General features: G+C 36.8%; 1 protein-coding gene across 1 annotated transcript in view; it reads right to left on the bottom strand.

The window, feature by feature from the left end:
* Positions 1 to 2572: 2572 nt before the first annotated feature.
* The window catches only part of GREM2 (gremlin 2, DAN family BMP antagonist), a 139758-nt gene continuing 125031 nt past the window's right edge, over positions 2573 to 17299 (bottom strand). Inside the window, exon 2 of the mRNA XM_051993527.1 lies at positions 2573 to 6203. Coding sequence (XP_051849487.1) covers positions 5696 to 6202 — 507 coding nt within the window. The 5' untranslated portion in view covers position 6203 and the 3' untranslated portion in view covers positions 2573 to 5695. The remainder of the gene's footprint in view (positions 6204 to 17299) is intronic.

The following is a 17299-nucleotide window of genomic DNA, read 5'->3' as shown; positions in this document are numbered from 1 at the left end:
TATGACTTTCAACCATTTGTATTGGGGTAGTAGGGAACATGGAGGGGATGAGCTATTACCCAATGTTTCAACCGTGGTTGAGTGAAAGAATGGTGGTACTAAAGAATTCCTAATTCAGGTAGACATTGAACTAGCTGACCTCTAAGGTCCCTTCTATGAGATTCCATAATTCTTACAGGAAAGATTGCCTCATAGTTTCTAAGTTACCTTGTTCATATCCAGTGGTCTAAAGTTAGTGATTATCCTAGTATTCATGGGCATCTCAGGGGAAATTAATTTAAGAAATAGCATTACTGTAATGCTTTGCACATTAAAAGGATTTCATAAGTGTTTTCTTGATTGGGATTGCTATTCTTACATCCCTTGGGGACATGGGTAATAAATGTAGTGGATGGGTGGATGTGTTAGGAATTGTTCAAAAATATAAAAGCCTATTTTTATTATTTAGTTCTTTACATGTACTCCCATGGTGCTATTTAGGAGGAAAAAAATCCCATTTTCAACAATCTTTCTGGAAAGCTTACTCATCAAACATTCCATTCAGATAGCAAGTTGGTGACTGCAAACAACTTCATGATTTTTCTTTTTGCTTTTCCCCTTTGTTGGTGAGTTGCTTCTTTATATTAATTTTCATTTAATGAATAATTGAGAAATCAATTTGGAAACTTTAGAAACAAATATATTGGAGTTTTTCACTTGAAACTAGGTTTTTGTTATTTTCAACAAATATAAAATCATTAAATAGTTTTATTAAATCTTATTGATGAGCATGACCCAAAGTAACCTTCTTCAGTTTTTTAAGTATTTTATTTTTCATGAATGGAAATTCTAATTCCTCGAATCATCTCTGAGTCATCCACTACAAAAGATAGGATTATCATGGAAAAGGAAATCTGGAAGTGCTCAAACCATACAAAAGTATAATTTGAAGACAAATTAGGATAAATTGGCTACTTCTTGTTTGGGAAATGAAAGTACATCAAAGGCAAATATAAGATATGGAGGCTCTAAAAACAAAAGTAGAGAAGATATGACCTCTTTCCACAACTTATTCTTATGAAGACAAGATGGAAATTACTGTGTACATTTAAGATGTATAAATACAAGAGGGATTGGGAAAGATGTCTTGTGGAAGGAAGCAGAAACCAGTACTCTTTTTATGGAGACATAGGTGGAAAGAGTCCTGTTTGTAATAGCAAAGAACCTGCCTTCAAAATCCCTGTTTTGCCACTTAACTACCTTTGTGATCTTGAACAAGTCACTTGAGCTTTCTGGGCCTCAGTTTCCAATTATGTAAACAGAATTCAAATAAATGCCACATTTAAAAGTGGAAGGAACCTCAGAAATCATTTAATGCAAACTTCTTCATTTTGCAGGTGAAGAAACTCAACCTAGAGAATTTATATAACTAAATCCTTTTTACTTATCTCAAATTGCCTTAGGCAACTCAAACAAGAGATAAGCAAAATGGCATTGGGTTTTATTGTGTCAAACACTCTCCCTTTTCCCCAATTTGCTGATACCTTTAAGAATACCACTATTTTCCCATTCACCCAGGCTCACAAGATCACTGTCATTTTTAACTCTTCATATCCACCCAACATATCCAAACTGTTGTTAAATTGTGTCATTTCTACTTTTGCAGTATCTTTTGTCTATGTTCCCTTCTTTCTACTCATGTGGCTACTACTCTGGCACAGGACCTCATTATTTCATTCCTGAAATATGACAATATCCTTCTACTTTTTTGTTTTCCTGCCTCAAATCATTCCATGCTTGAATACATTCTTCAATCAGCTACCAAAGTTGTTTTTCTAAAACAGAGATTTGATCATGTCACTCCCTCTCCCTTTACAGTAAATTGCAGTAATTATTTATTACCTCTGGTATCAAATATAAACTTCACTATTTGTTATTTAAATCCTTTGCAACCTGTCCTCTTATTATCTTTACAGTCTTCTCACACTTAACTCACTTGGATAAACTTTATAATTCAATCTTCTGAATATTACTCACATATGACATTCTCTCTCTACAACATGACTTTTTGCCTGGCTATATCCTGTGCCTGGAAGATTCTTTCTCCTCACTTCTATTTCCTAGCTTCCCATGCACCTTTCAATATTCAAGGCAAATTCTTCCTTCTGCAAGACATCCTGATCTCTCTACTCTCTTCCCTCTTGTATTTACACATCTTAAATGTACACAGCAATTTCTGTCTTGTTTTCATAAGAACATGAGCTTCTTGAAGGTAGGGACCATATTTTTTTAAACTTTTATTTATAATGATCTCTTCATACATACTTAACTGTCTAACTTTCCCATAGTTACTCAGTTTTTCATGTCAGGATTTGAATCTAGACTCTCACTTTAGAGTCTCACTTTAAAATCACTCATTTCTCCCCCTAGAAAACCATCCCAGATCATTTCTTCTCCCCGACAGCCCTGCCATTTTGCCCACAGCTATCATCATCCTAGATTGCCAGTCTTTTTGTGTCCAGAACAGGTTTGGGTCTCTTGAGCATACCACCCCGAACAACTTCCCAATTAACCTTCTACAGGACAATGAGACTTTGATTACATATAATCCTAGAGTATCTTTATTTGTTCTATAATTTAATAGTACACCTATAAAATAATTACATTATACTTATAGCTTTTTTCTTCATTTGTAAAACAAAAAACACAAACAATTAAATACAGTTTGAACCATTATAAGGTAAACTTAGTTTTTACATACAATAATCTCCAGAAAGGGCTTCACACTGCAGCATATCATATTGCTTTTATTGATACCCCTGGAGAGTGTGCACGTTTGTGTTGTGTTTATGTATAGCTTAATCTGCATGATCTTCTGCTAACTTGGTCACAGGGATCGGCTTTATAAGAGAGTCTCAAAAAGATGCCCATGTAGGCATCTCAGAACTACTTCCTTACATAACTTTTCTGCTGACCTTCATAATCTCAGAATTTTATTTTTAATACAACACTAGGTATAAGAATGTCGGTTCTGAAGTTAGGTAGGATTTGCCCATGCTCCTCCCTCTGCTGCTCTCACCTGCCTATGTTTACCCCTACTCCCTAGCTACCTTACCAATATTGTAATTTAGTGCTGCTCCTTTTGGGGCCACCACGTGTTTAATTGAGAAGCATGTCAAAGGCTGGTGTGGAAGCCAACTATCTTTTCAGTACCACATTCCCCATCCTCATAAATACAAACCATTGATAGAAATTAAAGCAGTGAGGCTGGGAAAGGAAGCAACATATTGACTTCTAGATCCCTAGGCCTCCCCCTGAAATCCTGTAAAGACCCTTTTAAATTCAATAGGTGAATTCCAGAAAAATTATCCTCACAGTTTTAGACAGTATTGGAACTAAGTCATTGTGAACTTCCTTAGCAGGAATGTCTTAACAATTTAAACTGCAGAAATAAGAGGATCACTTCTTGAAAAATTACTCAAAATTGTTTCAGAAGATGCTAAGTTCAATAAAGATGCAACTCTTTCCCATCTGTAAGAGTTTATAAATCCTCTTTCTTACAAACAGAAATAGGGCATTGTTGCAATCTAAAAAAGAACCTAAAAAAGCTTGACAGCTCCTTGAGACTCTCATATTTTGAAAATATTTTTGGAAAAAAAAAATGTCCCTTTAACTCCACTGTCTACTGTGGTAAGTTGTATAAGTAAATAGGAACTTAAAATAAATATTTGATAAATTTAAATAATCATTTTAGTTACCTAAATTTTTATAAGCCAAATAACTAATGCAGAAAAATTTCTATGTCACTATGAAAATGAGGGTCTATTTGAAAAGGTAAAAAAATTTGTCCCTGTAACTCCCATATTATTCTTTATATTCTATTCTTTAATATACAGGTTCCTAACCCCAAATCCTTGGACTCTCAAAGGGTCTGTGGGTAATTTCAGGATATTCTAGAAGATGAATGAATATTTTTTTAAGTTAAAATTATTTTTTCTACTAATTTTCAACTGAAATTTAGCATTTCCTTTCATTATGATTTTAAAACAATATTTATTATGAGAAGAATCATAGGCTTTATTAGATTTCCAAAAAAGGGTCATGACATGTAAAAAAAAAAAAAAAGGAGGGGTTAAAATCCCCTATTTAATGGCTTAACTTAGCTTTAATTGGATGTATTTCATTGTTCATTTATCTCTTCATAGAAAAATATCCCAAATCCTTTGTCTCTTAAATTTCCCTTTCTTTTTTGTTTTAGCAGGAAAGGTCTATGCTTAGTGTCACGGCAGTGAAAATAGTGTCCTTTTTCTAATCTAAACACTTTAAAAGTTAAGGGGGCTTTTGTTATTCAATTTAACAATTAACTCCATTCATTCTCACCCAAATGCTCCCCCTTACCCCCCAACTCTGTGTCAAGATGCTCTAGTACCTTAAGTGAAATTAGTGTTTTCCCCACCCTGCCCATCCCCAAGCATAGATATTTAGCAATGAATAGCTGATTGGGAAATATTTCTGAGTGGCAAGCGTCTGCATCTCTAGCTACCATGAAACTGGTCTATGTGGAGGAAGATTCCAACCCCAGCTACTTGGTGTTTACTCAGAATTGTTATCCAATGCCAGAGTCAAAATTGACACGTGAAACAATACTTGGATAGGATGATTATACTTTTAACAGCTCTTTACTACAGGTTGATTATAAAAACCAGCGTTAATGTAGAGACCTTTGTGTGTAATAATATTTTTAACTGCAGCAACAAAGCATGCAAAACCAAAATCTGTCTCAAGTCCATGAATTGGGAGGAAAGGAAGGAACAACAAAAAAGGTGAGGAAGTTTACATCTACCCATATTTTAGAGTGGGAGGAAGAAGGCAGTGTGGTACAGTAAATCTGGAGTCAGAGAATCATGTTCAAACCCTGCCTCTAATACTGACTTGGGTGACTTCAGCCTAATCACTTTACCTCTCTGAGTCTCAGTTTACTCATTTGTCAAATAAGAGGATTGGACTAGATGACCTGAAAGGTCCCTTCCAGCTCTAGAATTATGATACTACAATCCTGTGACTTGAGCAAGGTCCCCTAGGGAAGCCAAATCCTTGGTTCAAAGGGCTTCCAGCTTCTTCTTGCAATCAAGCTTGTCAAGAGTCTCTCCATAATTTCATTTTGTTTTTATTTGAACCATGTGCTTGTCTACATCACAGCCTCAGGCAGCAGTGGTGGCATGAAATCCACAAAGTGAAAAGTTCCCAGTTGGGAAATCCAGTGACAGTGAAGCCATAGAGACATCTTTCACTTCACATGGATATGGTCGGAGTGTAGGGTTGAGGAGATATATTTCTTTTCTTTTCTTTTCCCACACAGTGGAAACATTAATGCTGGATTTAACAGTGCATCACCTAAAATATCCTTCCAATTTCTTTCTTTCTTTTTGGTTGGTAACTGTTTTCCATCTTCTTCCTTAGGGCTTGCTTCACAGGCTGGTCTTAGATGCAGGAATCTTGCCAAGGGGCACCCGGGAACACATAAGCCAAGCTTCTATTTCCGGTCAAGGTGACACGGAAACCTGCATCCCCCAAAGAACTGCCTGCTGAAAAGAAAGGGTCCAGCCAGTGCGTGAATCTGCTCAGAGGAAAGGGATAGAGGCAGCAGCAAATCTGACAGGAGGTGGGGTGAGGGGTCCCCCCTAAATGCTGAGCAGCATCCTGCCACTGAGGCCATTCACTGTTTGTCTGAGTCACTGAGGTTCACAGACATGCATCGGCACTGCTTTACCTTCTGAATCTTTTTGTGTCGGTATGGGGGGTCCTGCCCTGGGCACTCTAGTTCTACCAGTACAGAAGTGACCCGCTGGGGCTTACAAAAAGCACAAGACTGGAAGGACTCTTCCTCCTTCTTCACGTGCCGAGGGATGTAAAAGGAGTTGCACTGGCCATAACAGAAGCGGTTGAGGATGGTGCGGCTCCGACAGCCTTCTTCACTGACCGTCTGCCTTAGGGGCTGGGTCTTACACCAGTCGCTCTTCAGATACTTCCGCTCGGTGACTACTAAGGCCTCCTGGCTAGAAGCCAGCACTTCCTTCATCTGATGTTGCCACCTCTCGGAGTTGTTGCTACTGCTGTCCTTGTATGGGGAAGGGATGGCTCCCGGGGGCCGATTTTTCCGAGCTTCTGCCACCTTCATCAGCATAGCCACAAGGAACAAAGAGAAAGAAAGTTTCCAAACCATTCTGCAATGGGAAAAGAGGAAAAACACAAACATTGATTAGGAAGGACAGGGAGGAATCGGTACTTATTTCCAACATACCCTTCTGTAGATTTCAATGAGAAGCATCAAGACCCTGTAAAAATCAGAGTTCAAGAGATAAAAGAATAGGTTTGTAGGCCTGAACTAAAACTGACTCGGTGACGTTGAGTTCTCAGTCAGCCAGAAACTAGTTTTTGTTAAGTACTTACAATGCGCAGGCACTGGGGATTAAGGGACATACGGAAAAGTGCACAGGCTGATGGAAGAGACAACATGCAAATAATTACGATTGTACAAAATATATACAAGGCAAATGCGAGGTAAAATCAGAGGGAAGGTATCAGTGTTGAAGAGGAGTGAGAAAAACTTTCTGAAATTGAGATTTTTAACTGAGACTGGAAGGAAGATAGGATGTAAAAGTTAGGAGGAAGAGAATTCCAGGGAAGGGGAAATGCGAGGTGTACCTAAGGCAAGTTCATCTAATTAGCTGTAAAAGAGGTACCAGAACAAGTAAACGTAACTATTGACTACCTGTTGAACAATTAAAAATTGCAGTGTCCTAGATATTACTTACTATGTAAGGAAAAATTAAAATGGACCAATGAACTGGAAAAAAAAAATAAGCCCCCAACTTTTCTTGGGATTGAAGGCATGAGCATACACAAGTTGACCTTTATATACCTCCTTTTTCTCATGTGAAAAGTAGAATCATAATACATTTAGGAATTACCATAAAGCATTACTTAAATATAAACTATTAATTATTGTTACCTCACCCCATAAATTCCTTTTTTTCTTTCTATAAATGAAAGCATTATTATCATCTTCTAAAGTTTTTATTGAGTATTATTATATTTACCCTATTATTCTGGATACTATATGAGATAAATGGTGATCTTGCTTTTTAGAGATATTTAATGAAGATACATAACATAAATATGTAGGAATAGATATATAAAAAGAAGAAATTGGTGGAGGAAGGGCAGATATATTTAGAATGAAGAACAAAAAATGAGGATCATATACTGAAGTGTAAAAGGCACTCCAGAGGGCATCTAGCTCAACCCTCTTATCATTCTGCCTCCCTAGAAAACACAATAATTACATAGTTTAACTGGACTGATCTCTTCCACCTCATAGATTCTGTACAGTATTACATTAACTAAACAAATTCAAGAAATATTTATCCTTTTTGCATAATAGGCAAGCATTAATGGGAAAGTTTGATAAATTTCCTTGTTATATCTTTTTGTCATTATTTTTTCTATCTAGTAGGAAACTCAGAGCAAATTTGATATAGTACTTAGTTGAGCAAGACATAAAACATGGACATTGAATACATAATTATGATGACTGGATATAAAAGTAGCTAGTTGACTTTTTTTTTTTTTTTTTTTTTTTTAGCTAGTTGACTTTCACTGAGGACAGGAGAGTTGAAGAAAAAAGACAAGGGAAAATGAAGAATCAAAGATGAGGAATAGGATATATATATATTTTTAAGTTCTAGCAAATAATAATTTTGAAAGTTTTAGGCCAAGTTTTTAAAGACTTTTTTTTTCAACCTCATTATTTCTGTGCATAAAAGACTCATATAAAAGCAGTCACACCTCTCGAATGTTCATAAAATATATGACCCATGAAGTTCAATTATCTCATTATATTTGTAGAGTTACCTGATTTTTCATTAGTTTCTTAAAAGGAAAGCATTCTTTGTTTGAAAATTTCTAAAATTATTGGCATTCTAGGTATATATGACCCAAACTTGATAAGCTGAAGCCAGGAAACATTTACAAAATCAAGCCCTCAGACTTCCGGTTAAGATGGCGGAGAGGAGGCTCACAGCTGCATAAGCTCCACGCTCTCTCTCACTATCCATTTCATTACAAGCCTCTGAATCAATGCTTGACTGAAAAAAACCCACATATAGTTACCAAGAGAAGCCATCCTTGAGATCTGCCAAGAAAGGTCTGTCTTTACTGGAGGGCTGGGGCGGTTTTAGATCGGGCGCAGGATGAGGGCAGCGGCAGTGAGAGCACGGGAGCAGACTGGAGAGGGGGTGGGGAGTGATTGCAGCCGTCTCTGCGGGAAGAGCTTCGCTACAGGTTTGAATACTTTGCTCCGGCAGCAAGTCAACAGCCCAGCAGAGAAGCTAAAAACACTGGGGCTGAAGAATACAACCCCAAACAGCTGGAGTCTCTCAGGACCTGGCCGCCCCCCTTTTCCCCCCCACAGTGACTCAGCACGCTGTGGGATCTCAGAGCGCAGGCGCAGCACAGTCCTGCTAGTGCCTCACTGTTGCCCCCTGCAGTCTGTAGAGGAAGCTCGATAACACACCCAGCCCCCCCCCCCAAAGAAAGACTCCAGTTTTTTCTGTTTTTCTTTGGTAGTTTGTCTCTGATTAATAGACAGAATGAGCAAGAAGCTGAAGAGGACTTTAACCCTTGACAGCTTCTATACAGATAGAGAGCAGACTCTAAATCCTGAGGAGACTAAAAACAGGCAGTCCCCAGGTGAATCCCCAAAGGAGGAGAACATCTGTTCGTCAGCACAGATGAACCTCATAGAAGTGATTAAAAAGGCTCTCACAAGGGAGCTAGAAGAAAAATGGGAAAAGGAGAGGGAGGCTTGGCAAAAGAGCCTGGAGAAGTCAGTTAAAGAGAGAGTGGATAAAGAAGTAAAATCCTTGAAAAATAGGATTAGTGAACTGGAAACAGAAAACAGCTCTCTAAAAAACAAAATTGGCGAAATGGAAAAAAATTCCACAGAACAAAAGAACTCAATTGGACAATTAGAAAAAGATTTTAAAAAAGTGAGTGAAGAGAATACTTCACTGAAAATCAGAATTGAACAAGTGGAATTGAATGACTCGAGGAGACAAGAAGAATCAGTCAAGCAAATCCAAAAAAATCAAACAATGGAGAAAAATGTGAAATACCTTCTGGGGAAGACAACAGACCTGGAAAACAGATCCAGGAGAGACAATCTGAGAATCATTGGACTCCCAGAAAAACATGATGAAAAAAAGAGCCTGGACACCATTTTCCAGGAAATTATCAAAGAGAACTGCCCAGAAGTCATAGGAACAGAGGAAAAAATAAACATTGAAAGGATTCATCGATCACCCACTGAAAGGGATCCTAAAATCAAAACACCAAGGAATATAGTGGCCAAATGCCAGAACCCTCAGATGAAGGAAAAAATATTGCAAGCGGCTAGAAAAACCCAATTCAAGTATCAAGGAGCCACAATAAGGATCACCCAGGATCTGGCAGCATCCACATTAAAAGATCGAAGGGCCTGGAATATGATATTCCGAAAGGCTAAGGAACTTGGTATGCAACCAAAAATAACTTACCCAGCGAGAATGAGCATCTTTTTCCAGGGAAGAAGATGGACATTCAATGAAGTAAGCGAATTTCATCTATTTCTGATGAAAAAACCAGAACTTAACAAAAAGTTTGTTCTACAAATATAGAACTCAAGAGAAATCTAAGAAGGTAAAGATTAATCTTGGGAACTATATTTTGACTATATAGATGTATAAAGAATACATGTATACCTTGTTCTAGAAATTGATGTGGAAAGGACATTGTACCAGAAAAAGGGTAAAGTGGGGGTAGTACATCTCATGAAGAGGCATAGGAAACCTATTATATCTGAGAGAAAGAATGGAGGGGGATGAATATAGTGGGTATCTTACTGCCTTCAGAATTGGCTTTAAGTGAAAAATCTTAAGACATATTCAATCTATGGTGAAACTTCTCCCACCTCATTGAAAAGTGAGAAGGGAAAAGTGAAAAGGGAAGGAAGAAGCTAAGAGGAAGGGAATACGGAAACTGGGAGGGAAAGGGGAAGTTAGGGGGAGGAACTCTAAGGCGGGGGGAGGGATACTAAAAAGAGAAGGCTGTGAGAAGCAAGTGGTGCTCACAAGTGTAATACTGGGAAGGAGGGTAAAGGGGAAAGAAGGGAGAAAAGCATAAACCGGAGTTAACAAGATGGCAAGTAATACAGAATTGGTCATTCTAACCATAAATGTGAACGGGGTAAACTCCCCCATAAAGAGGAAGCAGTTAGCAGAATGGATTAAAAGCCAGAATCCTACAATATGTTGTTTACAGGAAACGCATCTGAAACAGGGACATACATGCAGGTTAAAGGTAAAAGGTTGGAGCAAAATCTACTATGCTTCAGGTGAAGTCAAAAAAACAGGGGTAGCCATCCTGATCTCAGATCAAGCTAAAGCAAAAATTGATCTAATTAAAAGAGATAAGGAAGGGCACTATATCTTGCTAAAGGGTAGCATGGATAATGAAGCACTATCTATATTAAACATATATGCACCAAGTGGTGTAGCATCTAAATTCTTAAAAGAGAAATTAAGAGAGCTGCAAGAAGAAATAGACAGTAAAACTATAATAGTGGGAGATCTTAACCTTGCACTCTCAGAATTAGATAAATCAAACCACAAAATAAATAAGAAAGAAGTCAAAGAGGTAAATAGAATACTAGAAAAGTTAGATATGATAGATCTCTGGAGAAAATGTAATGGAGACAGAAAGGAATACACTTTCTTTTCAGCAGTTCATGGAACCTATACAAAAATTGACCATATATTAGGACATAAAAACCTCAAACTCAAATGCAGTAAGGCAGAAATAGTAAATGCATCCTTTTCAGACCACGATGCAATGAAAATTACATTCAACAAAAAGCCAGGGGGAAGTAGACCAAAAAATAATTGGAAACTAAATAATCTCATACTAAAGAATGATTGGGTGAAACAGCAAATCATAGACATAATTAATAACTTCACCCAAGAAAACGATAATAATGAGACATCATACCAAAATGTATGGGATGCAGCCAAAGCGGTAATAAGGGGAAATTTCATATCTCTAGAGGCCTATTTGTATAAAATAGAGAAAGAGAAGGTCAATGAATTGGGTTTGCAATTAAAAATGCTAGAAAAGGAACAAATTAAAAACCCCCAGTCAAACACTAAACTTGAAATTCTAAAAATAAAAGGTGAGATCAATAAAATTGAAAGTAAAAAAAGTATTGAATTGATTAATAAAACTAAGAGTTGGTTCTATGAAAAAACCAACAAAATAGACAAACCCTTAGTAAATCTGATTAAAAAAAGGAAAGAGGAAAATCAAATTGTTAGTCTTAAAAATGAAAAGGGAGAACTCACCACTGATGAAGAGGAAATTAGAGCAATAATTAGGAGTTACTTTGCCCAACTTTATGCCAATAAATTCGACAACTTAAATGAAATAGAAAAATACCTCCAAAAATACAGCTTGCCCAAACTAACAGAGGAAGAAGTAAATATCCTAAACAGTCCCATCTCAGAAAAAGAAATAGAACAAACTATCAATCAACTCCCTAAGAAAAAATCCCCAGGACCAGATGGATTTACATGTGAATTCTACCAAACATTTAAAGAACAATTAACTCCAATGTTATATAAACTATTTGAAAAAATAGGGATTGAAGGAGTCCTACCAAACTCCTTTTATGACACAGACATGGTACTGATACCTAAACCAGGTAGGCTGAAAACAGAGAAAGAAAATTATAGACCAATCTCCCTAATGAATATTGATGCTAAAATCTTAAATAAAATATTAGCAAAAAGATTACAGAAAATTGTCACCAGGATAATACACTATGACCAAGTAGGATTTATACCAGGAATGCAGGGCTGGTTCAATATTAGGAAAACTATTAGCATAATTGACTATATCAATAACCAAACAAACAAAAACCACATGATCATCTCAATAGATGCAGAAAAAGCATTTGATAAAATCCAACATCCATTCCTAATAAAAACACTTGAGAGCATAGGAATAAATGGACTTTTCCTTAAAATAGTCAGGAGCATATATTTAAAACCATCAGTAAGCATCATATGCAATGGGGAAAAACTAGAACCTTTCCCAGTAAGATCTGGAGTGAAGCAAGGTTGCCCACTATCACCATTATTATTTAATATCGTATTAGAAACACTAGCCTCGGCAATAAGAGTCGAGAAAGATATTAAAGGAATTAGAGTAGGCAATGAGGAAACCAAACTATCACTCTTTGCAGATGATATGATGGTATACCTAGAGAACCCCAGAGATTTACCAAAAAGCTATTGGAAATAATTCATAATTTTAGCAAAGTAGCTGGCTACAAAATAAATCCCCATAAATCCTCAGCATTTTTATACATCACCAACAAAACCCAACAGCAAGAGATACAAAGAGAAATTCCATTCAGAATAACTGTTGATACCATAAAATATTTGGGAATCTATCTACCAAAGGAAAGTCAGGAACTATATGAGCAAAATTATAAAAAAGTCTCCACACAAATAAAGTCAGACTTAAATAATTGGAAAAATATTAAGTGCTCTTGGATCGGCCGAGCGAACATAATAAAGATGACAATACTCCCTAAACTAATCTATTTATTTAGTGCTATACCAATCAGACTTCCAAGAAAATATTTTATTGAGCTAGAAAAAATAACAACAAAATTCATATGGAACAATAAAAAGTCGAGAATCTCAAGGGAATTAATGAAAAAAAAATCAAATGAAGGTGGCCTAGCTGTACCTGATCTAAAATTATATTATAAAGCAGCAGTCACCAAAACCATTTGGTATTGGCTAAGAAATAGATTAGTGGATCAGTGGAAAAGGCTAGGCTCACAAGACAGAATAGTCAATTATAGCAATCTAGTGTTTGACAAACCCAAAGCCCCTAACTTCTGGGAAAAGAATTCATTATTTGATAAAAACTGCTGGGATAATTGGAAATTAGTATGGCAGAAATTAGGCATGGACCCACACTTAACACCATATACCAAGATAAGATCAAAATGGGTCTATGACCTAGGCATAAAGAACGAGATTATAAATAAATTAGAGGAACATAGAATAGTTTATCTCTCAGACTTGTGGAGGAGAAAGAAATTTGTGACCAAAGATGAACTAGAGACCATTACTGATCACAGAATAGAAAATTTCGATTACATCAAATTAAAAAGCCTTTGTACAAATAAAACTAATGCAAACAAGATTAGAAGGGAAGCAACAAACTGGGAAAACATTTTCACAGTTAAAGGTTCTGATAAAGGCCTCATTTCCAAAATATATAGAGAACTGACTCAAATTTATAAGAAATCAAGCCATTCTCCAATTGATAAATGGTCAAAGGATATGAACAGACAATTTTCAGAGGATGAGATTGAAACTATTACCACTCATATGAAAGAGTGTTCCAAATCATTATTGATCAGAGAAATGCAAATTAAGACAACTCTGAGATACCACTACACACCTGTCAGATTGGCTAAGATGACAGGAAAAAATAATGATGAATGTTGGAGGGGATGCGGGAAAACTGGGACACTAATGCATTGTTGGTGGAGTTGTGAACGAATCCAACCATTCTGGAGAGCAATCTGGAATTATGCCCAAAAAATTATCAAATTGTGCATACCCTTTGATCCAGCAGTGTTTCTATTGGGCTTATATCCCAAAGAAATACTAAAGAAGGGAAAGGGACCTGTATGTGCCAAAATGTTTGTAGCAGCCCTGTTTGTAGTGGCCAGAAACTGGAAAATGAATGGATGCCCATCAATTGGAGAATGGCTGGGTAAATTGTGGTATATGAATGTTATGGAATATTATTGTTCTGTAAGAAATGACCAGCAGGATGAATACAGAGAGGACTGGCGAGACTTACATGAACTGATGCTAAGTGAAATGAGCAGAACCAGGAGATCATTATACACTTCGACAACGATATTGTATGAGGACATATTTTGATGGAAGTGGATTTCTTTGACAAAGAGACCTGAGTTTCAATTGATAAATGACGGACAAAAGCAGCTACACCCAAAGAAAGAACACTGGGAAACGAATGTAAACTATTTGCATTTTTGTTTTTCTTCCCGGGTTATTTATACCTTCTGAATCCAATTCTCCCTAAGCAACAAGAGAACTGTTCGGTTCTGCAAACATATATTGTATCTAGGATATACTGCAACATATCCAACATATAAAGGACTGCTTGCCATCTAGGGGAGGGGGTGGAGGGAGGGAGGGGGGAAAAAATCGGAACAGAAACGAGTGTCAATATAAAGTAATTATTAAATAAAAAATTAAAAAAAAATCAAGCCCTCTTCCATCTACCCCAGAGCCCAAAACAAACATGTATCATAGATAGAACAAAAATCTGTTTCCCTCAGAATATCCTAATTATTGTCTTTGAGAATTGCATTGAAATGTATTCAGCCAGTTGGAATAAATCTTTTTTTGGAAGTCATAATGCTGATTTGGTGGTTAATAGGTCTGCTTTTCTTGGTCACATCATTTTTTTTTAACATTTGTAAAAGATTGATGATCCTCCTTAGAAATTATTTCTTATAAAAGCTCAAGAAGAAAAGAAGGGGCTGAATTTCTCAGAAAAAGAAAATGATGTTGATAAGAAGAAAACATAATGAGGTCAGTCTAAACTGTGTGAAACAAATTCAGTTTCTCCTTTCCCTTCTCCTCTTTTCTCTTTCTTTCAAATAGTATTTTTACCCATTACCAAAAAGGAAAAAAAAATGATAATGAAGGAAGGTGTACTAAAAACTCTTCTGCTTTTGCAGTTTTTCCTTAATTGTCCATTCAAAGACCTTAAGGGATAGTATGAGACAGCTGCTCCCAATGGCCTTTTTAAAGTATGTGTTCAGAATTAAAATGGAAGAGAGTGTGCTTTTCAGTAGTTTAGTTCTATAACCACTCTCAGTTCCTAGAGAGTAGGAAGAATTTCATTCAGTAATCCAAATTCCCTAGTCTATTTCTCTTGGGATTCTGACTCAATAAATAGATATTGACTAAAACCTATTAATGTGCAAAGCATCCTGGTAGGTGCTGGGAATGTAAGGATGACTGCACAGTCTTTCTCTAAAGAAACTTAAGTAATAATAGGGCAGTGGCCAATATTAGAGGTAAGTAGAACACAGTACAGGTCAGGGTGAAGGAGATATTGGATAGAATGCTCTAAAATTGTTTGAGAAAGAAACACTGGTTTGATGGAGATCAGAGAATAAATAGTTCATTTGAAAAGTGGCCTTTTATCAGAGCCTTGCAAAAAGAAAAGGAATCTGAAAAGGCCACATGAAGGAGAGGGCCATGTTGGGTATAAGTGCCTATATGAATACAGGCAAATATAGCCCAATATGTCATAATTATTATTAAGTCATCTCAGTTGTATCTGGCTCTTTCGTAACCCCATTTGGCATTTTCTTCTAAAGTTATTGGGGGTGGTTTGCCATTTCTTTCTCCAATTCATTTTAGAGATGAGAAAATTGAGGCAAACAGGATAAATGACTTCCCCAGAATCATATAGTGAATAAGTATCTGGGCCAGCAAGTGCCTAGCACTCTATCTACTATACCACCTAGCTATTTTAACATGTCACCTTTGAGCCCGCTATATCCAACTTACTCATTTTATAGATGCTGAGTAAAATTAAGTGATTTGTTCACAATCAGAGCTAGCAAATGCCTCAGGAAGAATATGCACTGAAATAGTCCTGACTCCCAGGCCAATATGTGCTGTGCTTTGCCACCAGTTTTATCAAGTTAGGCAAATAGTTTATATTCTAATTTAGCTGCAACATTGGTTATTAATTAACAGTTCTTCAGTGTTTAGTGGAAGAGTTTGGAACAGTATAAATTGGTAAAATGAAATCAGCATTGGGTCTGATTGCACCTAGATTCCAATTCCTCCTCTGATGCTTACTCCATGAATGAGCATAGACAGGTATTTACCTTATTAGAGCTTAATAATCTCATCTGTTAAAAAAAAAAAATAAGAGTTGGACTACTGTAGATGGCCTCTGATGCTCCTTCCTAGTCTAGACTGATAATTCCAGGCAGGCATGTAGGACAAGTTAGGAAATTTATATTTTGTCCTAGCAACAACAGAAAACTGCTGGATGTTTGGGGGCATGAGAATGATGAGATCTTTGCTTAGGAAATTTAGCTTGACAGCTGTGTGGATAGTTTGCTTAGCATTTGAATTGAGCTTAAGAACCAGTATAAAAAGATAATCATTTATTGTTACATGACTAAACATGGAGATGGGCTAGTCATATAATGAAAGCAAGGGCCAACAAGCTGATGATCAGGATAGCTTGCATATTGCACTGGTAACTACATAGGAGCATTTAAAATAGTATTATTACAAGACTTTAAAAAAGGCACATTGTGTGGACCACCCATGATGGAAAATATATAAAAGGACATGGAGAAAGGGTCATCAAAGATGAAAATGCACAGACAGATTGTCATCTGTAGTATGAAAGGGGCTACCCATGTGATGGGATAAAAGAATGGGTGAAGTTATTGAAGTGAACACTGGATTGACAGGTAGGCAAAGGAGGCAGGGAGGGTGAAGGCAGAGTAGACAATAAGCTGTTAAAGCAGTCCAGGCAAGAAGCCATGAGGAACTGGAACAGACTTGTAATTTTGCAAGATGAGAGAAGGGGGCAGATGTTACAAGTTTCCTCAAGGTGGAATCAACAGGATTTAGCAATGCATCAGACTTGGTGGTGATGGTGGTCATAGTAGGAGATGATAGACAAATGATTGGCCTCTCAGAAATGTCTGAAATAGCTACTATCTATAACACTGAGGATACTTTATTCTGCCCTCATATCTTGTATTCAGCTGTTTTTTTGAAGAAACTCTTAAATAAATCCTGTTAGTTTTATTAACTCTCCTGCTGGTCTGACAATGTTGTCAATCCACAGGGAAACCAGGGCTATAAATGCAGATGGCCTAAGCAGACTAGGCTGGACAAAGACTCTTGTGCAAATAGAAAGACCATGGGATCCTTTCATCATAAAGGGTTGCTTTTGGTGCAAACTATTTAATTACCAAGAGAGGGTTGGACAGTACCAAAGTTGCCTAGTCTCTGAAATCAGATGCCCAGTAAAGGAAGCACCTTTCAAATCTTTCTAATTGTAGGCATTTAAAATTATTTTCTATCAGGAAGTGTCATAGCATAAGGCAAAAGGTCCCCTGGAG

The sequence above is a fragment of the Antechinus flavipes genome, chromosome 4 (genome assembly GCF_016432865.1).
Source record: "Antechinus flavipes isolate AdamAnt ecotype Samford, QLD, Australia chromosome 4, AdamAnt_v2, whole genome shotgun sequence".
Lineage (NCBI taxonomy): Eukaryota > Metazoa > Chordata > Mammalia > Dasyuromorphia > Dasyuridae > Antechinus > Antechinus flavipes.
Note: the sequence above shows the minus strand (reverse complement) of the source record. Positions and strands in the feature narration are given on the sequence as shown.